This window comes from Hypanus sabinus, chromosome 18 (assembly GCF_030144855.1).
Source record: "Hypanus sabinus isolate sHypSab1 chromosome 18, sHypSab1.hap1, whole genome shotgun sequence".
NCBI classification, from domain to species: Eukaryota; Metazoa; Chordata; class Chondrichthyes; order Myliobatiformes; family Dasyatidae; genus Hypanus; species Hypanus sabinus.
The window spans coordinates 15,141,236-15,167,573 of record NC_082723.1 but is presented as its reverse complement, the minus strand read 5'-3'; the positions used below and the strand labels follow the sequence as shown (position 1 = coordinate 15,167,573).

At 42.6% G+C, this 26,338-nt stretch overlaps 1 protein-coding gene across 2 annotated transcripts in view; it reads right to left on the bottom strand.

Annotated features, from left to right (window-relative positions):
• The window catches only part of LOC132407347 (procollagen galactosyltransferase 2-like), a 293,400-nt gene that overhangs the window by 35,361 nt on the left and 231,701 nt on the right, over window positions 1-26,338 (bottom strand). For both annotated transcript variants that reach the window (XM_059993706.1, XM_059993707.1), the window contains 6 exons: window positions 25,319-25,453; window positions 23,574-23,778; window positions 20,316-20,435; window positions 10,570-10,646; window positions 6,400-6,506; window positions 2,767-2,899 (listed from right to left, as the gene is read on the bottom strand). In XM_059993706.1, coding sequence (XP_059849689.1) covers window positions 2,767-2,899; window positions 6,400-6,506; window positions 10,570-10,646; window positions 20,316-20,435; window positions 23,574-23,778; window positions 25,319-25,453 — 777 coding nt within the window. The remainder of the gene's footprint in view (window positions 1-2,766; window positions 2,900-6,399; window positions 6,507-10,569; window positions 10,647-20,315; window positions 20,436-23,573; window positions 23,779-25,318; window positions 25,454-26,338) is intronic.

Below are 26,338 nucleotides of genomic sequence, written 5' to 3'. Positions count from 1 at the left end.
TGAAAATGACTTACGGAGTTAGCTAGCCACTGAGAAAGTGCCAGAACCCAGTGACCCAACACAAACTGATAAAGAATGAAAGGTGCTTGCCTAACAAATAGTGGTACCCAGGCAATGGCCTGACAGCCCAATGAATCACCAGTTCAATTCCTCTCCTGTACGTGGTAGGCTACAGTCTAAGTGCTGGTGAATGAAGTAAGACCTTGATGGGAAGCATGGACAAGATAGGCAGAAAGACCTATATTTTCATGTATGACTCCATCACTGTGCCCTGTCATCCAGTCTTAGGCTGGAGAGAGATAATGCCTTCATAAGTAGCTTCAAAGGAAAACTCAAGAAATATTCCTATGCTAGACTGCTTGAAGTTAGGTATCAGAGAAATGCAAGATACTGCATTTTGCAATGTGCAGGTAGGAATTTCTCAGTGAATAGTAGGGTCCTGAAGAGTGCTGGGGGATAAAGAAGCCTTGAAGTCTCAGATAAACAGGGTGGTGAAAAAATACTTCTGACATATTTCATCAGTCAGGGCACTGAGTATAAGAGTTGTGAGGTCATGGTGTGGTTGTACTAAATGCTGGTGAGATCACACTTGAAACATTATATTCAGTTTTGGTCATCCTGCTATAGGAAAAAATGCTATCAAACTGGAAAATCTAGGAAAGAATTTAAAGATTGCCAGGACTTGAGGGATTAAGTTACAGGCAGAGTTTGGACAAGCTAGGACTTTTCTCCTTGGAGGGTAGGAGGTAATCGAATGGAGATGTATAAAATCATAAGGGTCATAGAGTGAATGCCCTCAGTTTTTTCCCCAGGGTTGGGGAATTAAAAATGAGAGGGCATAGCTTTCGGGTAAAAGGTTGAACTTGAGGGGCATTTTCTTTTAACACAGGTGTGATATGTATGTAGAACAAGTTGATGTGGGAAGAAGTTGAAGTGGGTTCAATAACAATATTTAAAAGACACTTGAACAGGTACACGAATAGGAAAGAGTTAGAAGGCTGTGGGCAAATGCTGACAAATGGGTCCAGATTGGATGTGCTTCCTGGTCGCTGCAAACCAGTTGACTGAAAGACCTGTTTCTGTACTGTACAGACCAATGACTATTAGTATTCAAACACTAATGCAGGGGTTCCCAACCTTTTCAATACCATGGACCTTTACCATTAACTGAGGGGTCCATGGACCACAGGTTGGCTCTTGGAATCAAGGCTTAGAATCAATGACTCTTAGAATCATTAAAACCTGTGGGTCAGGATACAGGGTCGTTCCACGCCCATTCTAATGATGAAGTTGTTCAGCTTAACCCTACTTCCAAGATTCTGTGGCTGTTCGCAACAAACATATCATTATGGTACTTTTTAAATATGAAGAGATTTTGTTTTCTGCAGCACCCCTTTCAGGCAGTGAGCATGCTTTGGTGAAAACATTATCTTTGTACTTACCTTAAATTTTAAAATGTTCTTGTCTTAATCGAGGACCTTTGTTGCTAACTTATTGATTACTTCCAGTATCAAAGATACTGGTAACAGTGAAATACAGGGATATTGTGTTACACATGTTGCAGTTGAAACTGTGAAGTTTAAATACTGTGACTGATTTAGTTATGTTACCTTCAATCTAAGAACCCTACTTTTGGCGTCTTTAATGAAAATAGGTCCTTCACATTCATCCTGACAACATTTCTCAGAAGAGGATCAATCTGTGATCATCTCTGTGTTAGAGTACCTTCTGAAATAAAGACTGACAAAAGAAGAACAGAAACTTGTTGAGGTATTAGCTGAGTGCCAAGATCCACACAAACAGAATATCTGGACCATAAATCAGGATAATCTGATTTATGGTCCAGATCTAGCGAGACCTTTGGTCAAATCTTGGCTAGATATGTAATAATAATATAAACAAGAACACACAACATCACACACAAAATGCTGGAGAAACTCAGCAGGAATGCGTGTCAAGATTTGACCAAATGTGGATGTCTTTAGAATATGCTGAGAGAACAGTTAACATTTCAGACCGAGACTCTTTCTCAGTACAGGATGAAAGATCCCAGTCTGAAATGTTTATTGCCCTCCATGGATATTACCCGACCTGCCGAGTTCCTTCAGCGTTTTGTGTGTGTTGCTCTGGATTTCCTGTATCTGCAGAATCATAGAACCACAGAACATTACAGCACAGGAACAGGCCTTTTGCCTCTTCTTGGCTGTGCCGAACCATTTTTCTGCCTAGTCCCACTGACCTGCACCTGGACCTTATCCCTCCCATACCCCTCTCATCCATGTACCTGTCCAAGTTTTTCTTAAATGTTAAAAGTAAGCCTGCGTTCACCACTTCATCTGGTAGCTCATTCCACACTCCCACTACTTTCTGTTCCCTTGAAACTTTTCCCTTTTCACCCTTAACCCATGTCCTCTGGTTTTTTTTCTCCCCTAGCCTCAGTGGAAAAAGCCTGCTTGCATTCACTCTGTCTATACCCATCATAATTTTATATACCTCTATCAAATCTCCCCTCATTCTTCTATGCTCCAGGGAATAAAGTCCTAACCTATTCAACCTTTCTCTGTAACTCTGTAACCTTTCTCCCGGCATCATCCTTGTAAACCTTCTCTGCACTCTTTCAACCTTATTAATAACCTTCCTGTAATTAGGTGACCAAAACTGTACATAATACTCCAAATTCGGCCTCACCAATGTTTTATACATCTCTGTGTTTATCAAAAACGCAACAGTTTAATAACACAAGTTCATGGTATTGAAGATGCATACCTCTTTCCAGATGGAATAATGGCTAAGAAAACATCCGATTTCTCCCTTGGTCAGAGTCCTTCCTGTGTAAGGGTCAGAATATCCTGGCAACATTCTAATTCCCATTGCTTTTAAGGTGCTACTGTTCAAAGCACTGTGGAGATAAAATCAGGGGAACAATGCATCAAGGAAGTCGACTTGCTTGAGAATAAAAGATAAACATTGCCCACTGGGGAAACTGATACACTCTCGTTTACAGTTCATTTCAGCACTTTACAGGAGTCTCCTTCTTTTTCCATGAGCTAGCAGTCTGATGTTAGGCCCTTTACAAGGCCCTTTAAGAACCCTCCGATGAAAGCATAAAACCAGGCTACGAGGTTTCCAAGTGTCTGATTTTAAAGCCAGTCCTCAGCCAACACTGAACTGGGACCTTCCACAGTTCAAGTTGGCAAGTCCTTCAAAACAATGCTGAAATGTTTACAGAAATTTCTGAGATTACTCAAAAGGCTGTCATAAGCATAGACCACTTATTTGTTAACTGGGAGGTCCAAGACTTCCTCCTCCTCTGTGCTGTCCCAGCTCATCTCTGTTGGCTCATTACTGTAATCAGAATAACGGTTGACTTGCGTGTTTGTTTGTTTATTTATTTTTTTAGAGATGCTGCTTGGTAACAGGCCCTTCCAATCCATGCTGCTCAATTACCCACATGTGATCAAATAGTCTGCTAACTCCTCTGACTTTGGAGTGCGGGAGGAAACTGAAGCTTCTGGGGTAAGATGAGAACAGGATCTGGTATGGATTTGCCTCCCAAACAATTAAATAATCCATTTGCAGTCTTATAAAGATAGAACGTACTCGGTTGGTACTGTAGACATGTATATCATTTAGAGAATGCCCCAGTGTGCACCAATGCCAGGTCAGTGAGTGGCAACAAGTATGTGCAAACTTGGAAAGGCATACAGGAAATTAGTTATTGAAGCTTGTATAGGTGAATTTCCATTCCATTCTGAGCTACATGTTTTACCAGTGTCTTCAACTTCCCAAAAATTAGAAGCAACAACAGTTCTTTCATATTAGTGAGTACTGTCATGCAGTTATATAAGAAAATCAGCTAGTAGGTTGTTCCAAGCAACTTGGAGAACTTGCCACAGTTCTTTTGCAGACTTTGGCTATTTCAAGTGCTTCTGCCTTGCCAGGTAATCCCAGACAGCATTGATGAAGGTTCTGTGAAGGACATAGCATCTGAAACCATATAGAAAGATCTAGGATGCCTAAGACCTTTGCACAGTGCAGTATGTGTTGCACAGCAACAGCCCTTGTGGTGAGTAAGCCACTCCGTGGAATGAGTGAGATGAACAACACTGGATGAAATGATGTTCATCAGATTGCAGAAAGTATGCCTAGGAACATTGTTGAACTGGAAAGATAAGTGGCTTATATGAGAGCGGGGTGGATGAGAGGGGGTTGTGTGGGAACTAAAGAACGCAAGACATGGACCCTTTACTTTTTAGTGAAACACAAAATTCCCTCTTCAATAGGGAATCTACCAAGCTTACTAATCCTCTTCTACAGAATACAAGGACATCCCTTTAGAACAGAGATGAGGACAATTTCTTCAGAGAGAATGGTGAATCTGTGGAATTCATTGTCACAGCTGGATATATTGGGTATATTTAAGGCAGAGGTTGATAGGTTTTTGATTAGTAAAGGTGTCAAAAGTTACGGGGAGAAGGCAGAAGAATGAGGTTGAGAGGAATAATGAATCAGCCATGATGGAATGGCGTAGACTTGATGGGTCAACTGGCCTAATTCTGCTCCTATGCCATATATATATCCAAAAGACAATAGACAATAGGTGCAGGAGTAGGCCATTCAGCCCTTTGAGCCAGCAGCGCCATTCAATGTGATCATGGCTGATCATCCGCAATCAGTACCCCGTTCCTGCCTTCTCCCCATATCCCTTCACTCAGCTATCTTTAAGAGCTCTATCTAACTCTTTCTTGAAAGCATCCAGAGAATTGGCCTCCACTGCCTTCTGAGGCAGAGCATTCCATAGATCCACAACTCTCTGGGTGAAAAAGTTTTTCCTGGACTCCGTTCTAAATGGCCTACCCCTTATTCTTAAACTGTGGCCTCTGGTTCTGGACTCCCCCAACATCAGGAACATGTTTCCTGTGTCTAGTGTGTCCAATCCCTTAATAATCTTATATGTTTCAATCAGATCCCCTCTCGTCCTTCTAAATTCCAGTGTATACAAGCCCAGTCGCTCCAAACTTTCAACTTATGACAGTCCCGCCATTCCGGGAATTAACCTTGTGAACCTACGCTGCGCTCCCTCAATAGCAAGAATGTCCTTCCTCAAATTTGGAGACCAAAGCTGCACACAATACTCCAATAAGGATCGGAAAGGGGATAAGCTTCCAGGAACCGTGAGTCAATTATGATGTACTGACTGACACACAACCAATCATATTTGAAAGTGGACTGAATCTGGCAGACAGCGTTGCCTCCCACTACAGAATAGCCTGACACACAGCTACCACAATGGTGAGGTAAGAAAAGGCGTCAGTGTGAAACCAGCCAGAAACTCTAAGGGCAGAGGGAAAGGAAAATAATTAACTTCAGTCTTCACTGAATGATCAAGTTGAATTTGGCCGTACATCACATTCCTTTTCAGTTTTCAGTCAGATCTGTTAAATTATATTGGCATATATTATCCTAAATACAAAAAATGGTTAGCCACACATGAAATTTAAAACAGAAAGTCCTGATTTTAGCTTAATTCTCTCCACTTGGCACACAGTTCATTTGCCTGAGGTGCATTTAATTTCAAAAATTGCAGCCACATTTTCTCGAACAGCAGCAAACTAATTCACTATTCCTGCCATAGCAATCATTCTGTGCTGCGGGCTCATCCAGCCTTGCCAAAACATTTCATTTTATATTTCAATCAGGGAGCCAGCTAAGGGTTTAAATTAATTGAAGAAGGTGGATGATATAGTTTGTGGCAGCAAGGGGCTGGGCACCTCAGTAAAATAAACTTACCAGCATTTTTGGAGAATTGTATTTTTCCCACATTTGTTAGCAATAAGCAATAAAACATATTTCTCCTGAATTTTTTGCTCCTTTTCCAGAACTTTTCTTCTCTGTGTATATTCTTCCTGGAAGACGATGCCCAGCCCTGCCCTGAAGCAAGAACCATGCTTAACTTTTCCACTCTGAAGCCTCCCAAGAATATTATCTAAGTTCAGAATTGAGAATATTCCACAGTTCAGCCCAGAACTTAAATGCAAATTCAATCAGATCTCTGTAATTCCATCACTAATTGAGGAAGTGGAAGTTGAAATTATGCTTCACCTGGCTGCCTAAAGAATAAACTACACATGCCCATTGTTCATTCAAGTACAATCACAGAGTAAAACCCCACAATCGCTGGCGGGCAGCCCCTGGTACTGATGAGTGGAGAAAGAATGAGCTGAAAAGTCTCACTCCTCTCCCAGTCACGTCAGAAAATCTTCAGCCTCTCAGCAGGATAAACACATGGGCAATTTGAACATCATCTCTGGTCCTGCTGAACGTTCTGATTCCCACCCTTAAGGCCAAGTGAGTTTATCTTCCATGAAACTTGTACACCTGGAAGGGAAACCTACTGACCTTCCATCCACTGCATCTACTATCTTGCAGCCAATCTCCTGCTCGTACAGCGCCTGCAGCATCCTCTCCCGCCTATCCGGACGCCGCTTGAGGTTTATTAGATAAACCTGCCACAAAATAAGACAAGTACATTGGTTACATTAATATAAAATCTCTTTGCTTTTTATCCCTTTACAAACAAATTCAGTAGACAGAGACACACAAATGAGCCTCTTGATGGACATCAGGTTACGACAAAGAAGGAACGTGTGGTGATTTCATAGTTAAGGTACCAGAGTTAATGAAAGACCTGGCTGATCAATCTAGAGGAACTTCAGCTCCCACTCTGCCATTTGGGAGATTCAGATTTAGTTAATTAAATACAACCTGTAATGAAAGGCTGGTTATCTCAATCATGGAAAATGCTGGATATATATTCAAAAGTACTTCATGGAAGAAACCTACTGCCCATACCTGATACATAGCTATCTTATATGCCTTTTGAAACAGCCTATCAACTCGATCTGATAAAGGGATGGAAAATAAAAGCTCACATCATGGGAGTGAGATTCCCATCACCCCTACTGGCTGGCGACAGCAGCCCACCAGACTATTCAGTCCTGGGACATTCTTTCAAGCTTCTTCCAGGTGTAACCCATCTTCTTGATATATTCTTCTTCTCACAGGGATGAGGTCTTTGGAGCTTCTATTAATGTTTCCTGTAGCTTTGGCTTTTTACTAGATGGGTTTTCTAGCCCCAGGCCCAACCCTCCTCCTTTCGCAGTTGGGCTTGGGACCATCCATGGTGGAGCTAGGAATGAATAACTAGAGCACTTTATGTCCACACTCTCCCTCAGCCAAGAAAGTCAGGATCATTTCTCAGGTCCCATAAATTTAATCAACATAGCTCAGGCATGCAATCTGCCCTCTCTAATCTGAATGTTCTGATGGAAGAACTCTGTAAACCTAGCAGGTTCAATGTTGGAGTATTGGTGAAAACTTTCCTTCATCTCTCATCACTGGCCATCTACATAGGCTGGCTTTTACCATGGAATATCACAGCACAGAAGGAGGCCAAGGTACTCACGCCTGTTATTTAAAAGAGCTTTCCTATCAGTTCCATATCCCTGTCCTCCCACCACCACCCCACACACACACACACCCACCCACACACACACACCCACCCACCCACACACCCACCACCACTACCCCAACCTTTTGAAATTCTTTCACAGGCCTGCACTTAATGGCAGAATCAGTTTCAGAATGTTCCATATTATATCTTACCCTCTCATTAAACCCTTGAAAACCAAGGATCATGTTACTGGTCTTGAGTACCATTTTTGAAAATTCAATTTGATGGCAACAAGCTTGTCAAGACATGTCCTCTGCATCATCAACTTAAACTGGCTGGAGAAAAATCACCATTACCATTTTATAGAATGAAAACCAGGGGGATTGAGAAATTGGGCTTTGTGTAAGAGTAGCTACATCATAATGTAGCTATTTTGATGTGATATTTTTAAATTTTATGTTTTTAGACAAATAGCCAGCCTAGAAATTTGACTACGATCCTAATGTCAATACTTGTTTCAGCATCAAGGTAGAAGAACTGAAAATGTACTTGTAACATGCTACACACACAAAATGCTGGTGGAATGCGGCAGGCCAGGCAGCATCTATAGGAAGAAGTACAGTTGACATTTCGGGTCAAAACCCTTCGTCAGGACTGCTGTAGGGTTTCACTGCTGTGTAACAAGCTGTAAGGTTTCACTGATAATGTAATGGTTTCCCTGTAGCAGCAATGTTTGGGTTATGACTAGGGATAACAGAGTTTGAAATGCTGTTGTTGTTTCTCGTGAGCTGAAAGAGAGATTTCAGTCTTTTGCTGGGGAGAGATGAGGAGAGAAGACGCGACTGGAGAGTTGATAGACCGCTGGACGGGGTGGACTCGGAGCAAGGGTGCGAAGGGCAGCGATGATTGGAGGACATCGATGGTGGACAATTGGCTTATCGGTGAGCTCCAACATTGCGCAACAGACTGTTTAATAAGTTTGGGCTCTTCTTCTCATTTCTTTACTAACCATATAGTCAAAGTAAGAATTAATCGTTTAATCGCGTATTGTGCACTGTTTGTTATTTCGGGGTACTGATTTGTAACAGGGGACACATCGCGCAGCATCCACACAAACAAAATTTCTTAAGTTTGGCCGGGCCAGGGGTCTATCACCCCCTATATTAAGCTGCTAGCTGAAGCAAGAGTTACATACTAAACCAGTTGGTCCTTGTTAAACATATCTATAAGCTGTCTGGACATTAACATAATCACTGAAAGACACTGTAGTTTCAACACGGACACAGGCTCAGTCTGTTGACACTTATCCACAGCACAAGTTAAAGTGGGTTGCTGGAAATATTTGCAAATTCTCTTGGCATCCTCTCAACTTCTGATTTCCGATTGGACATTGAACCCACGAACACTACCTCAATACTTTTTTAAATTTTTGCACTACTTATTTAATTTAGCTTATACAGGTCCACAACCCCTTATGGGAAATTCTGAAATCCGAAGTTTTTGGCACGCCACATCAACACTCAGGTGTGATGTGGCAGCACTAGCAGAGGCCGCCAGACGTCAGTTGTGGCTCAGTGCTCGTACTGGTTACTCGTGCATTTGCTGTTCACTGATATTTTGTGTTCACTGTTGACTTTGTGTTTAATTTCACTGTGAAAATGTCAAAAAGAGCTGCAGATACCCCTATGGGTAACAATAAGAGAAAGAGAAGGAAGCATCCGTCATTATCAATAACGCAGAAAGCAGAGTTATTGCAGAAGCTTGATTGCGATGTGTCTGTGCGGCATCTTACATAGACGAATTTGCCAAGATAATATCTGATGAAAACCTTAGCCTTGAACAAATTTACAATGCTGATGAAACACCTAACTATACGTTTTGTGTTCACTGTTGACTTTGTTTAATTTCACTGTGAAAATGTTAAAAAGAGCGTGGATCGGGAAAACCTGGAAGTTCTCTCTCCAGCACTCGTTGCTTGAACATGTACATTTTCTTGTCATTATTCCCTAAACAATACAGTATAACAACAAATACATATCATTTACATTGTATTAGGTACTATAAGTAATCTAGAGATGATTTAAAGTATACGGGAGGATGTGCGTAGGTCTGGGTCTCCCCCGGTCCTAAAGTCCACCTGCACTGAGACTGGTTAAATAAGGAGGGATTCTGAATTCTGAAATGCAACTGGCCCCAAGGATTCCGGATAAGGGATTGTGGACCTGTACATACACACACATTGTAATTCACTATTTTTCTCTATTATTACATATTGCATTGTACTGCGACAGCTGCAAAGACAACAAATTTCGCGACATAGGCTGGTGATATTAAACCTGATTCTGGTAATGGTGGGAAAGAGGCTATGGTAAGGGACCAGAACTTCGAGTGCAGAGGATACATACAGAGGTACACAGCATGTGATATATGGAACCAAAGGCAGGTGCAACTGCAACATTTACAAGATATTTGGACAGGTACATGGATAGAAGAGGTTTACAGGAATGTGGTTCCAGAGCAGGCAAGTGGGACTAACAGGAAGACATCCTGGTCAACATGGTCAAGGTCAAAGTAAATGTATTTTCAAAGTAGGTATATGTTACCATTTACAACCTTGAGATTAATTTTCTTGTAGGCACTTACAGGAAAAAAGAAATACAACAAAATTTTACAGAAAACTATACATAAATAATCATTGAGGTAAAGACTGACAGATATCAGATCTACAAAAGAATACAAACTGCAAATAAAAAAAACACTGAGAACATGAGCTATAAAGAGTCTGTGACAGTGAGTCTGTAGGTCATAGAATCAGTTCAGAAGTTATTTATTCTGGTCCAGGAGCCTGGTGGTTATAGGGTTAAAACCCAGATGGACAGAAGCGCCTGTTTCCACATGTATAACTACATGTGGATTAGAGGGGGCCATACCCTTGGGAAGAGTTTGCAGTCATAACGAAATGTCCAGGGCTAGGGGCTGAGAATTAAAGTGAGGTCGTCAGGGACAGGACTGGACGATTGAAGTCAAACTCTCCCTCACCCTTGATTTCCAATGGTGCATCATATGGGGACAGCCCAACCCCCTCAGAAAACCCACCTGCTCTGCATCATACTTACCTCATCAAAGTTCATCTTATCCGGATACCTGGGCGGGAGATAGGTGAACTGTGATGGTGACATCGGGGGGCCATAAACTGCAGGGGGAAAGACAACACATTTTCTCTTCTAAATCCCAACAACAGATGATAATATGGTTGCACATAAAATAGATGAACCAAGCTTTAAAACTAGTGACAAGTGCTCCTTAAGTGTGATATTGATATATTTTGTGATAGCTACATATTCTTCAGAGGTCACTGAGACATTGCTAAGGTCTGGACTGGGGAATGACTGTTCCCTCAGATCAGCCACCGTTTACAAGCTCTGCCATATTTCCCCCTTCCGAGGGAAGCTTGAGTTTCACTTGTTAGAATCAGCAAAAGCAATCCTCCGACGTCATGGTACACAAACAGAATAAGTAGTATCTTCACAATAGTCCAATGCTTTATTTCCACCCCATTACTCCAGTAAGCTGCAGCCAGGCAAGGGTATCGCCTTTGTTCATCGCACTAGATGCCCTTGTTTGCCTGGGTGAACCTCACGATGTGAGTGAAATGTTACATGTTATGCCTGAAAATGGACACTGTCCAATCCAAAACATTACCATGCTTTCAAGCATGGTTAAGACATCTTTTGGCATACAGTTCCTTCAATAGGTGTGACGTCAACTTATCATCCACATTATATAATACATTGATTTTATATATATACAAATATTTAAAGATATCAATAGATATTTCATGTACTTTTCACCAGCTCAAAAACACTTTGGTCAAGGGATATGGGGAGAGGGCAGGAACGGGGTACTGATTGTGTACGATCAGCCATGATCACAGTGAATGGCGGTGCTGGCTAGAAGGGCTGAATGGCCTACTCCTGCACCGACTGTCTATTGTCTATAGCTATACATTGAACGTAATAACACTTCTTTTAGATTCAAATATAAACTGACCGTTATGTAATCTGCATTGATTATTATGCTAAACTATATATTCAGATGCATTTTCTGCACAAGATTCTATTTAATGTACAGGCGCTTAACAAATTCATATACATTTGGTGGGTCTTTTGTCAAATACTCTTCCTAATCAAGAACCATGGTGATCAAAGGTGAAGAACTCAGCTCCAATTGCTTTGTGGTTCTGTGTGTCGGGAGCATCGGTGTTTTAGACGGAGGCTAAATGTATTGGAGGGAACAATTATCTAGTCAGGCTTGAACTTTTCTTACAATTTTCCCACAGGTCCAATATGTTTCCCAGAACTGGCTGATTGCTTGGTTAAGCGATTGAGTTATAGATGTAAGAATTCCAGAGCTGTTAAGTTTCTCAGCTGCTCTGCATCCTGAACATCCTGGTAAACCCCGAGAGGCTTGGCTGAAAGCCAAGGCAGCCTTACTTTGTGACGTGACTTCACTACTTGGCTTGCAGCACTGAAAATTGTTGGCATGGTTTTCTTTCTGCTCACCCTCTTGTATTTGAGGACTGGTGAACCATCAGCTCGGGACTTACTTTCAACACAGACACCTCCGTGTGTAGTGCCACAGCAGGAGAGAAAAGCCTTGTCTAAAGGGGCCTCAATCAGTGGCCTATGGCTGAAGTGGAGAGGATCAAGCAGAGGCCCAGCTGATCGGTTTTATGCAGGTGACAAGACAGTTCACAATGGAGCCTGGCAGTGCAATGCTTTACAGCATCAGCAATCAGGATTCAATTCCTGTTGTTGTCTTTAAGGAGTTTGTAAGTTCTCCCAGTGATAACGTGGGCTTCCTCCGGGCACTCCAGCTTCCAAAGGTGTTTGTGTCAGGGTTAGCTAGTCGTTGCGCTGCTGTGTTAGTGCCAGAAGAATGGTGATGCTTGCAAGCTGTCCCAGCACATCCTTGGATTGTGCTGGTCATTACGTTTCAATGTATACGTATCAAATGAAGCCAATCTGATCTAATCTTTTGAAAATAAAAGAGGCATTTCTTGGCTAATCAGATCTAAGTGAGCAGGGACCTGGTATGGGGCTCAGACCCTTGCTCCAGTCTGATATCTGCAAAGTATTTCAGTCTAAAGCAGTGACAGTGGAAGCAGGAGGACTTCTCTTTGGGGTGACTACGTTCTCTGTTCTGCGGTGGACATGCACATGTTGTTCCTCACCCCCATTCTATTAAAGTATCACACATCTTCATGCTGACATTTGCACTGGAAATGGCGTGGGGAAAGCTCACTAGCATTCCTGGGATGAAAGTGTTGTCAGATGAAGAGATATTGAGCAGCTTTAAGCTTCTAATGTCACCTCGGTTTAGAATGATGAGAGGTGATGCTGGTAAGACACCTCAGATTGTCAGGATGGATACTGAGAGCATGGCTCCCCTCAGAACCAGGAGACATAATTTCACATTAAGTGGTCAACCATTTAAACTAGATTGGCTTTATTTGTCACAGGCACATCAAAACATACAGTGAAATGGATCATTTGCCAATGGAGTCCGAGGATGTGCTGGGAGCATTCGTGTGCTTCTGGCATCAACGTAGCACGCCCACAGCGTTCTAACCCTAAACCATAAGCCTTTGGAATGCGAGAGGAAACTGGAGCACCTAAAGGAAACCCATGTGGTCAGGGGTGAACGTACAAACTCCTTACAGACAGCGACGGACTGAACGCAGGTTGCTGCACCGTAATAGTGTTACACTAATCGCTACACTACTGCGCCACCCAAGACAGAAAAAATGTGCAAATTCCTCACTAATGGAGGGTCATGAGTGTTTCAAGTTCTCTACCCCAGAGAACTGTCATTGAGTATAACCAATGTAGACACAACCGAACTTTGACAGGATCAAGAGATGTGGTGAGGGTGTGGAAAAAATGTTACAGGTGCCAAGATTGCCAAGTCTCCGGGGCCAATTACCTTTGTCCTATTTCTGTTTATGTTCACGTACAAATCCAGAAGGCCAGCTTTGTTATTTATTTATTTAGAGGTGCAACATGGAATGGACCCTTCAGGCTTTCAAGCTGCACTGCCCAGCAAACCCCAGCAAGCCCTGATTTAACCCTAACCTAATGACCAATTAACCTTACTAACTGGTATGTCTTTAGACAGTGGGAAGAGACTGGATCATCCTGAAAAAAAGCCTTGTATTTCATGGGGAGGACCTTACAGAGGATGCCGGGGTTTAACTCCAGACCTCTACGCCTTCCACTAACCGCTTTGCTACCGGAGTGCCGATTATACGGACTGCTTCACCATCTAAATCCATCTCCTTCCCCCCTGTACAGGAAAGATCTGAGAAACAACCAAGAGCTTGCTGATTCCTGATTTCTCTCACTAGCAAAGGCACCTGCAGACCAACTGTGACACCTTTCAATGGCTGAACTACCACAATGGACAACGGACTAGACCATCATTCAAGTCAGGCTCTGATTTAACACAAATATACTAAGGAACCCTCAGCATGTAAAGTGAAATATAAACTGATGAAATCTGTTTATTACTGAGGACCCACTATGACTGCTATTCCCTTATAACTGCACAGAATGTTGTAGTTTCACTACTGGGATTGTACTTGGTCCAGCTCCAGACCTTTGGCTGTCTGGTGCCATGTTTTCTTTTAGAATAGGGATATGTCTGTACAGAAACAGGACAATTATGGACTAAGTACACTTTAGCATTGAGAAATCAACAGACTAACTAGACAACCCCTCCGTTATTATTTCTTCTGTGCAGTCTCCATTTACATCTACCCCAAAGACTCTAAATCAGTCTGAGATCTTCTTCTGTTGTGTATGAGAGATAAGATAGGGGATTAACAAATGATTCAACAATGATCCAATAATGGTTCCCTCTCTCTCTCTCTCTCTCTCTCTCTCTCTCACGCACATACACACACACACAAAGCTATTCTTTAGCAGGAGCTACCGTTGACAAGAGAGCACCATGGTTATCCCCTGACTCTCTTCTGACTTAAGTAGGGACACTATCCTCTTTGAGGCTGGTTAACTCGTAGTCCAGACCCAGGGTCGAACCTCAGGCTTATTTTGGTTAACATGCTACAGTTCTGAGTCAGGATGTTAGCCACAGTGAGGAGAGTTCAATTAGCTTTTAACTCTTGTGTCCGCTATTTCTTTACTTTAATGAAACTGGAAGTACCAGTTTGACTGGTATTTCCTGCCCCTCTGCATGTCAGATCAGAATTTAACTTACTTCAAAGAACTTCATCAACTGTCAGAGCACAAACCTCAACTATTTTGTCCCAGGGTGTTCATTCGAACATCTGGCCTTACTTCAAAGACCATGACAACATGGCACTCCTAAAATGTGTTTTTCTCTCTCTCTCTCTCTGCCAACTCCAACCCAGAAGCAGAGAAAAAGAGTCAGTAGATGTTTTGGCACAGGCACTGGTGTAACAAGAGGAACAAGCCAGTGAGGTAGGCATATGAGAAAGGAAAGTCTCACTCTCACCCTCACCCTAAATCCCACTCTCAAAGCACTGAAAACAAAAAGAACAAAATTGAAGGGGTGAGGGAGAAGGTATGGGGAAAAGGTGTGCCAGGGAGAATATCAGAAATAGGAGCAGGAATACAGGCTTTCAGGCCCGCTACACCGTTCATCATGACCATGGCTGAACTTCTACCTCAATGATTAAACTCCTACAGCCCCCCCCCACCCCCAGGACAGAGAATTCCATAGGTTCCCCATCCTCCAAGGAAAGAAATGTTTACCAGCAGTAACTTTGTTTGGCTAAACCCTTCTTCTGAAACTTCAGCTCACAAGGTGTATGTCTGAGCTAGTCTCTTCAATCCACCACATCCATATGCCAAACATTTTGCCCAATTACACTAATCCTATTTGCCTGCAAAAGGTCCACATCTTTCTATGTTCTGTTATTTAAGTGCTTGCCTCCTGTCTCTGAAATATAGCCATTGGATCTGAAGCCATCACTTTCAGATGTCAACCTCTCCTAATGTAAAAAAATCCCTCAACTCCTCTCTAAAACTCTTCTCTCACTTTAAACCAATGCCTTCCTGTTTGTGATCCCCCTACCATGGGGAAAACAATTCTGCTCATCTACCCTGTAACTCGTATAACTCATCGCTCAGCCTCACTAGCTGCGAGGAAAACAAACCCAGCAAACCCAAACAGTACACGTCTTACCCCTACTTCACTTCCCAAATTGTATCACATACACTTGTTGGGGTTAAGTTCTACTTGCCAATGCTTCACAATTTGTCATTTGATCTATATCTCAATTATTTAATTATTTAGTGATAACAGTGTGGTGTAGGCCCTTTCAGCCACACTGTCCTTAGCAACTCAACCCCAATTAACCTTCACCCAATCACGCAACAATTTACAATGACCAATCAACCTACTAACTGCTACATCTCTGGACTGTGGTAGCACATCACAGCCCCCAGGGAAAACCTACTCATTCCGCAGTGAAGGACATATAGAGACTCCTTATAGAAAGGCGCTGGAATTGAACTCTGAACTCCGGAATGACCCAAGCTGTAATAGCGTCTTGCTAACTGCTATGCTACCATGGTACTTGTGCAGCTTTAGACAACCTTGCTCACAATCTGTAACACCACCAACTTCAGTGTCAACCATAAAGTTACTAATCATACCTCCTCCATTTATATCCAAGTTGCTTATAGATATCACAGAACAACAAAGGTCCCAGCACCACTCCTTGCAGTACACCATTGGTCACAGACTTACCAATCAGGAAAATATCTATTTCTTCCTTCAGCCTTCTATCACCATTTAATCAAAGGAACATTAGCTATCCCCCAGTCTCTCAGCACCTCAACTGGCTGACAAAGATACAAAAACTTACTACTTCGCTTCCCTTGGTATTCTGGGATAAATTCAATATATAGCCTTGGAGAATTACTAACTTTTTTTTGTAAGCCAGTAATATTTAGCATGTCCTCCTGAATATTGACCTGTTCTGAATTACCTACATATCCCTCCCTGAACTCACTACCTTCCACATTGTTTTTCTTAAGTGAATACAGAGAAGAATTATTCATTTCAGACCTTGCCTACATTTCCTGACTCCATATACAAATTACACCTTTGGTCCTAAAGGACACCCACTCTTTTCTTGGCTATCTATCCTCTTGCTTCTCAAATACAATCAGGCCCTCTCCCATTTAGCTCATACTTGGCTTTTGCACCTATATGTTGGCCTTTAGTGATTCTTATACAGGCACACCCAGTCCCCTTGAACATCAACATCACCCAATCTTTCACCATTTATAAAGTTCTTTGCTGTTACATGTACCAAAGTGGATGATCTCACATTTTCTGCTTCATTTGATTGTCACCCACTCAGTCAGCCTGTTGCTGAGACCCTGAAGCCCCTTTGCATCCTCCTCCATACTCACAATCCCAGTCAGTTACGCATCTCCAGCAGGTTTGAGATTGTGAATGTTGAGGGGCTGTAAAGAGGGGCAAGTGTGGGGAGACAAGATGGGGAATAGTGTTGGGAGAAGGGGGAATGTGCATCCTAGGGGTTAAATGGGATCTTCTGCAAAAAGAGAATAGAGAGAAGAGAAGGGAGTTACATGACACCCCAAAATTCTTCACAATCATTGAACCCTTAAGATGCATGGTTACTATGATTACAGTGGAGGAAGAACAGCAATTTGTAGATAGAAATCTCCCCAAAAATGGCAATATATTTAAGGGATAAACATTAGACAGTAGCTTATGGATATTTATCCTTCTTTCAGCAACAGTCCCAGGAAAGTGTTTGCAGAAGGAGTTCACTGTGCTGTCTGCACTGGAATGTCAGCATAGTGACAGCACTTCTCCACGGCAGCACTCCAATGAACTAGTTCTCCTGACCCAAAGAGCGTTATACAAGTAACACAGTTCTACCATTATACTTAAAGGAAGCTTCAACAGAGCACACCACAACCAATACTTGCTTCTTGACTTATGCATATGAAAATATTTACAAAAGCATTAAATATCAGCCACTGCCCTGTAGCTAAAACAGAGACATGGGCTCTTAAGGTCGAGTGCACTTTGACCCCGATTTCACTCCCAGGCTGATGGAGACATTGCCACCTCTTTACTTAGAGAGACTGAAGATGCCGGAACCTCAAGCGTAAAACAATCTGCTGAAGGCACTCAGCGGATTTCAACTCAAAATATCACCAGTTCCTTTCCTCTCACAGATGCCACTTATTCCCTTGAGTTTCTCCAGCAGATTGTTTGCCACACTTTTAAATACTGCTGAATTTTTTTTCAGCATAGGACATTAAACATGCTGCCACTGATACACTTTAAACCAGCCATAGTTGCATGGAACAAAATGAGAATTTTTGCAAATTTACAATCCCCTTAAATGAAAGGTATGAAAAAGAAATGGGAACTACTGAGAAAAAACTGGAATCAATTGACAGACAACATGTCACCACAATCTGTCTCCTCTCAGTTTCCTGACACACATATTTTTCTTGTTAACTCATAAAAGAGAAAGGATGTTCTCCAGATTTTTATAGTTACCAGCCAAATTTCAGACATTATAGAAGCATTGACCAGTTTTTATTCTTCTGGTTCATGTGCCTCAATTAGAAACAGCATGGGTGTAGATACAATGTTTGTAACTGTGATGATGTGGTGAATTTCACTGGCTGGAGTCCATGGCTCCAGCTTTCATCAACCTGAACTTCAGGCTTCCATGGAACTATAGACCGATGGAAGTCCATCACTGGATCCTACATGAGTCTGCCAGTAAGATCCAGTCTTACTGGTACGTTCCTGAAGGAATTGTTCTGGGATCCTGCACTATTCCTGACCAAAGGTTTGATCAGAGACCTTGTTCATTTATTGAGGATTTCAGACTTGCAAATCGGGAAACAAAGGGGAAGTCTATTTTTAAGTCTCCTCTCCTATCAGATTCCTTCCTCTTCAACACTTTGTCTTTTCCATCCATCACCTCTACGCTTCTCACTTCATCCTCCCTTCTCTACTCACCTACCTTCCCCCTCACCTGGCTTCACCTACCGCCTTCCAGCTTGTACTTCTACTCCTCCCCCCTTGTTCTTATTCTGGCTTCTCTTTCCTTTACCATCTTGATAAGGGGTCTCAGCCCAAAATGTCGACTGTTTATTCCTCTCCATAGATGCTCCCTGACTTGCTGAACTCCTCCAAAATTTTGAGTGTCACTCTAGATTTCTAGTATTTGCAAAATCTCTTGTGTCAAGTCTTTTTTTTTAATATTTTACTTAATTTAGGTGTTGTAATTGTTTCATTATTTTTGAGTTTGAATTAACTATTTTTAAAATTTTCATGAACGTCCATTATTTACTTCCAATTTTAGCAGTTTTGTGTATCCGATTTAAAAGCAGTGTTGACACTGCAAACATCAATTCACATCTTTGCCTTGTCAGGGGCTATCAGAGGTGCTACAGGGGCAGGGACCATGCATTGACTGAGACCTGAGATGGTGTGACAGAATCAGTCATCAGCCTGGCAAGTCTGGACAGCAAGATCCCAGGCATCCTGACTGGGCAGAGAAACGTGATGATCCTTCCAAATGATGCAACTTCAGAGGTTTCGCAAGCTTTCTGCATTTCAAATAAAATTGTTATGACAAAGAAAATGTTGTTTTGTTTTAAAGTTTTAAAAGCAAAATCTATCCTTGAAAATATTTGTATTTGATTTTAATTTAAAATGCTTCTACAAAAATAAATGCACACATATGGTGATGTTTACGACTTCTAGTTCCTCAAATCTATTTCTACAATTTTACAGGAATTTTCTAATATAAACTGTTTCTAAAAATTAAAGCATTTCCAATGCTATTACACTATGGAGATAACATAAATGTTTGTTCTAAATTTGCTTCCACCACTTTGGGCTATAATTCAATTGATCACATTAACCATTAAACTGGCACTTATAATACTGTTTCCAAAGGAGTAAAGAAAGCAAACAACTGTAGGGAGATTTCACTGGCTTGTTTATTTCACTTTAGCAAGAAGCTGGCACAAAACTGGGGATGTAGTAAAACTATACTACAACCTCCTCCCTTCCCTTTGTTTTAGTCCCCCATTTGCAAGTTCACTTGAATTATTACTGCACATTGCTCAACCAACGACCATCAGTCAAGATCAACGCCACAACAGGTCGCCAAGATCCAAAGTGACTGTCTTACAGCAGCAAAATTATTTTTCATTTCCCGACGTTCCTTTAGCCCTGTGGATGTCTGTAGTGCACATCCAGATTCACTGTGGGAGAAAAGACCTTCTCCGATATACAACACCATTTGTGAAAACAGAGGTTCCCAATGCATTTTTACCGATGAAGACAATGATGATTTAAAATAATACAAACCTTTCTTAACATGTTGTAATGGTTTATTTGGTCTTGTTTATCATCTTCCCTCTATTGTCAAGGCATGAAAAAATATGAAATGAGATAAAACCATTTGGCCTAGAACACAGTGAACTGACCATACTGATTATTTAATCATCTGGGGGAAGGTAACTCATTAGAGGTTAAACTTCCATTAAGTAGAAGGTGTTTCCCCAACTCCTTAAGGACAATGAAAGAGAAATAAACTTCAGGGCTGAAATTAATCATTCCGGAGCACAAGAACAATCCTGACTAGCTGTTCACATCACTGTTGATCACTTAGCAGAACAGGGAATCGTGGAAAGAGTTCAGGGTATTTTTGCTGCCCACAATAACTTCTGTTTCCCTGGCGTACCTATTCTGCTACATCAATGATGGATCAAAAAAAAACTGTGCTCGAAGCTGCTCTTACTCATTGCGTCCAACATTAGATGGATGAAGTTGAGATTGTCATCCTCCAGTGTGCTCTGGGGCTTGCCAGGAATGTTGATAAAACCGTATCGCTCTTTGTTGCACACGTACATCTGGACCTCTGCAAAAGAAGGCAACAGGGAGGCTGATTGGAGCCCGGCAATTTGTTTAGCCTCATTTTCCAAAGTAGAGGTTAGCATTACACTATTACAGCACCAGCACCCCGGGTTCAATTACGTTGTTGTCTGCAAGGAGTTAGTATGTTCTCCCCGACTATGTGGGTTTCTTCCAGATGTTCCGGTTTCCTCCCACATTCTAAACATGTTTGAGCTAGAGGGTTATTGGTCACCTGGTTGTAATTGGGTGATGCTGACTTGTTGGGGCAGAGGAGCCCGTTACCATGCTCTATGTTGTAAGTTAAAAAAATTAAAATATTTGTACTTCTTGTCCCAATCCACCAAAAGTCTCCTCCCCTCAGCAAATCCACCTCTAGTTCTCTAACACCCAGAACCAGCCCACTCTTGTCCATACTGTTGACAGCAAGAACATAATGTAACAGCAGGAGACCTCTTGACCCAAGCCATTCAATTAGATGAGGCAGCACTGAATAGCAAGGTAGGCTCGAGGGCTATTGTTACTGTCACTTTGAATTCTTGTGCGTGTTTTGGGACCCTCCCAACTTTCCCTGATTCACCCCAGCATCCGAAAATGCCATTAGTTCCATCCTGAATGTGCTCAATGGCCGAGCCTAACAACAGATCCCCAGACAAATACAAGAACTGAAAACAGAGCGAACAGAAGAACAAGAGGAGGAGCTGGGTGGGCAGTCGTTCCAGACAGCATGGATGATCCTACTTTTTAAACCCTGCAGTATTGTGTTCATTTCTGGTCACCTCATTATAGAAAGCACATAGAAGATGTACAGAGGTACACAGAGTTTTACCAGAATGCTGCCCAGATTAGAAAGCATGTCTTATCAGGATAGGCTGAGTGAGCTAGGACTTTTCTCTTTGGAATGAAGGAGGATGAGAGGCAGCTTGATAGAAGTATACAAGATGAGAGACTTTTCCTAGGACGGAAATGGCTTATACCAGGGGGCATAATTTTAAGGTGACTGGAGGAAAGTATAGGGAGGGGGAATGTCAGCGGTAAGATTTTTTTTAAACTCAGAAAATGATGAGTGTGTGGAATGCCCTGCCAGGGACAGTGGTAGAGGCAGATAGCGGCATTTAGGAAACTCTTAGGTAGGCACATGGATGATAGAAAAGGAAAGGGCTATGTAGGACGGAAAGGATGGATTGATCTTAGTGTAGGCTAAAAGGTTGGCAAAAGGCATGTACTGTGCTGTAGTTTTCTATGCCCTTTGGAGACTGCATTGTAAATTTAAGAGATCACTTCCAGCAATGAAGGGATTGGAGAATGGAGTGGGATTGAGCAGACAGAGACTATATTCAATTACTAGCATCTGAACAATCTCTCGTATCAGGGACTATATTCAGCAGTCCATTAGAATGAAAGGTAATTTCACTGAAATGTGTAAAATTCAGAGAGGACAAAGGGTCCAAAACCTCAGGGAAAGGATGGTAATTTAAGACTGAAATGAAAAGAGGTTTCACTGTCCCAGTGAGGCTTTTAAACTCTCCACCCAGTGCTTTTAAATACTCAGATGTTGAGGCTGAATTTGAAAGATGGTTGGAGTCAAATTAGAGGATATGGGGAATCAGGCGTGCAACAGGTGGTGCAGAATATTGGCAGTAGTCTCACTGAAAGATTATGACGTTGAGATCAGAATCACAAGTAGCATGGAATAAGGTCAAATAGGCAGTTAAACTATGTCTGGGGCCTAATATCATCTCTGAATAAAACAAAAATAAAACCTTCAAGCTCCTGCGTTTCTAATAGATTAACATACAGTATATAAATTCTGGCTATAAGGGTGTCAAATAAGAAGGCAGGAGAATGGGGTTGAGATGGGGCTATAATGGCAGAGCAGACTTGATGGGCCCATTGATCTAATTCTATTCCTATTTCTTATGGTTGTACATCCTTATTAACTCCAGCACAGACAGGTGGCTGTGAAAGGAGGTGGTTTGGGCGTGGGGCTAGCAAACAGTGCTAGATAAAATCAAACAGGAGCTCCAAGGACCTCACCCCTGGGAGAGGAAGGATCTCTGCCTAGAAGGTGTACGAGGTTGTGTGGTGAAAGCCACAGGGCCAATCAACCTTCTACTATCCCAGGACAGAGGAGCCTGGCGAGCTGCTGGCAGCGGCCTGTGCCCCGGTAGGGGAGGTGAGCTTAACCAACTAACTACGGACTTGTTCCAGAACCGCTCATTTTTTAAAAATGCCATGAAGTTGAAGATCATGTTCGAACATTGATAAAGTGTCTTCATCACAGTAAAAAACTTCCCTCGAGTCATTTTGCTGGGGAGCTATTCAATAAAGCCGAACAATAAAACAGATTAGACAAAAAGGGAGTGAAGCTCAGTCTATGAAAGAGGAACTCAGGAGGGTGGGAAGGAGAGTGGGAACTCCAGAGCTTAGACTCAAGCAGTTAAATGCCAGAGGTGAAGCAACTTGGAAAGGTTGAGGAGAGAGAGGAAGGGTTAGAGGTGAGGAGCAGTGAATGGGAAAAGTAAAAGGAGGCAACAACAAAACTGAGAAGTGCCTGGTTGTGGAATGAGGTGATGGGCTGAGGTGTGAAGTGAAAAAGAGGGAAAAAAATAGGAAATGGAAGTCACTTTCAATGTGGAAGTGAAAAAACGCCCTTGTGAACAGAGAGAGAATGAGCAGGGATAAAGGCACAATCCGGTAGAAATAAGGAGATCCGGGAGATCCTTATGTCGGCAGGAGATAAGCCGCGAACCGTTCCTTCGATATCAGCCAGTCACTCTGCTCCCTCAGCCACTACGGAAAAGGCTACCCGGTTGATTGAGTAGACTCACACTACAAGCATGTGATCCCCTGAGTGGCATAAGTAGAGGAGGTCAGAGTAAAGAAACCAGGAAGAAATCCCTCTCCAACCCTCAGCTGATGGAAGCTGGTCAAAACCAGCAAGTGACATGGAATGAAAGAGGGAAACTCAAGGCATGGGTACCAGGTAACGTTAGAAGGGAGAGAATGTAGTGCCTGTACTGCTGGAAAACAGCAAATTTTACACCATACTCTGAATCTACGTTGTGTGCATCAGAGCAGTAAAGAATACTCTGTTGTTTTTCTCTTTGATCGGTTGACTCCTGCTCACGCATGCACCAGCTACCTGAGGCACGACAGGAAAATGCAAACACCATGATGTCATCGAAGGCCCAGGAATAGTCCGGGTGCGGCGGGTAAAATGCCAGGCTCTGCGCGGCTTCCTTGCGCAGGTCGATCAGGATGGTGGAGTGCACCATGGGAACGGGGAAGCAGCCTAACCTCTGGCGATGCCGAGTCGGGAAATACTCTGCCGTCCTGCGGTAGTAACCCTTGACCGAACAAAGCAGAGACATATTACACTGCCAGCTTCCTTACATTTCCAGCATTACACCTTGCTCTCCCTGCTGGTAATTTCAGATACTTACTTGTCTTCAGACCTGCTCCTGTCACCTCTTCTATTTAATCCTTGCCACAAACCACAGCTTTCTGTCCGGTTGCATCACCGCATGGCGTGGAGGGTTCAAGGCACAGGGTTGAAGGGGCAGCAGAGGTGAGTAGACTTGGCCAGCTTCATCATGGGCACTACCCTCTGCCATTAGATTTCAGAACGGTCCAAGAACACATGAACACTACCTCACTGGTCCTCTTTCCCCCTATTTATTCTTATGGCATTTACAGTAATTTTTATATCTTGCACTGTACTACAGCTGCAGCATAACAAATTTCATATTAGTGATAAATAAACCTTATTCTGATCCTGAACTCCCCTTTGGTTTTCCTCCACCCTAAACTGAAGCAAGTGCATCTACATGGAATGTTAACACTCATTTTTCTCTCCATACAGGCTGCCTGACCTGCTGAGTATTTCCAAGAGTTTCCATTCCTTTTAAAAATGCAGGAGTTTGGAGACCAGCTCTGCCACCAAGTTCCCATCCATGGGATGGAACAGCTGTTGGCTGCCACCTACTGCTTCCAATTCATTAGAATGAACAGCCAGAGGTTCCTGAGCAGGTCTGAACCCAGGTGCCTCAAAATTCCAGCTGGAAGGTCAGGCTCACTGATACAGAAAAGAGGGCTCTAATAATCTGAGTCCCAAAGGGGACACCACGGGGACACTGTCGGCAGCCTTAGCAACAATAGGCAGGGCCCGAGAGGCTGAGGCAATCGGGAAGGCACAAGGTTAGCAGCCAAAGGCTGCTTGTTAATTCATTTTGGATCCTAGAAGTTCACCCTATTGCTTCTCACCCCTGCAACAAGATTACACTTTGCAAACTTACGTACATAACCTGTGGCACCCTCTTTTGAGGCACTGACTACAGCACTGTTGCACATCCTGCAGTCAGGTAAAATCAGCTATGGAATTGGACAGAAAGGCCAATTCCTTGAATTCTCCACCAAAGAGCTTGAGCGGGCTAATATTTAAAGAGGAGTTAGACAAGCATTATTAGGATCAGGGAGTTGAAAGCTATGGGAAACAGGCACAGAAGAGGCAGATTAGCCCTAATCACATTTAACGATGGACAGGCTTGAGGGACCAACAGGCCTAATCTTGCTTGTATTTTCTTGTGATCCTGTTATAATCACATACCTTTACCAATAGGGCCAACGATACAGTCGGCACAGAGTAAGTCAACACACTGTCTTAGTTACAAATATTAGACATTAACTTCACATAATGGGGAAATTAAGACCCAAAAGCAAATATTAGTGCCTCCCTCAGCCTCACTGACCAAAAAAAGTTGTTTTACATTCACCTCCATGAATCATCTGATGAACTGAATGGGCGAATCCCTCCATATTTCCCATGCTCCCTCCCACAACCTCACCAATGTTCTTCCACGTTAACAATCTGCGGAAGCACCTGATTACCTGAGGAGTGATCCCACACCAGAAGTTGGAGTAAGCTGTCTGGGAGATCAGCAATGGAGCTATCACAGTCTTGTTCTCTGCCATCAGCAGTCTAAGTGTTTGGTTATTGGTCAGAATATTATCTGTGTCCATGTACTAAAAAAGAAAAGGAATGGGCATTAAGCTTAAGCAAACATGGCAGAAGCTGGAGATTTGTCACAAAAGCCAAAATATCTAGGAATCACAGGAGTTTACTGAAAGAATCAAAATTAAGACTGGGTTAGATTTTAAATCCATGTTGCATTGGGAGATGGAGGGAGACTGATACACAGGGAAACTGGTCAATGTCATCTCTCTGTGGTATCACTTCTTGAGTTCACATCCTGTCAGGGCTCAGGCACACCATCCAGCAGTTCAGTTACTCATCCGTGTAGGTCAATGTGGAAGTGTTCTGCTCATCTTCAGCTTCTACATTTATCACCTCCAAGTGAACTCAGACACACGAGTCAGTTCCCCTGGACTCACCATTAAATCCTACATCAGTTGAAGTTGAAGGGACATTGCACTTTAAATCCGCTGAAAACGAGGCATAGCTGGTATAGGACATTAGACTTAATCGAAGATGTAAGTTTTATTTAAAATATCTTTATTTGACTTCATGCTTCTGATTAATTTACTGCAATGTACTGTAATTTTCCGCCAAATATGTACTACAAGGAATTTGCCAGGACTTGAGGACCAGAGTTACAGGGAAAGGTTGGAAAAGTTAATACTTTATTCGCAGGAACATAGGAGAATCTCACTAACCCTGACTCATGCATCTTTGCTTGGGACGTTGGAGGAAAATGGAGCGCCCAAACGAAACCTGTGCGATCACAGGACAGGAGAACAGACGGTAGCAGGGACTGAAACAGGATCTTCCGATCTGGCACTGTAAAGCATTATGCTAATGGCTGCACCACCATTCTGTCCTTGCTGAGTTCCTCCAACATTCTGTGAGTGTTTCTCTGAATCATGACCATGGACTTTGCATCATGGATA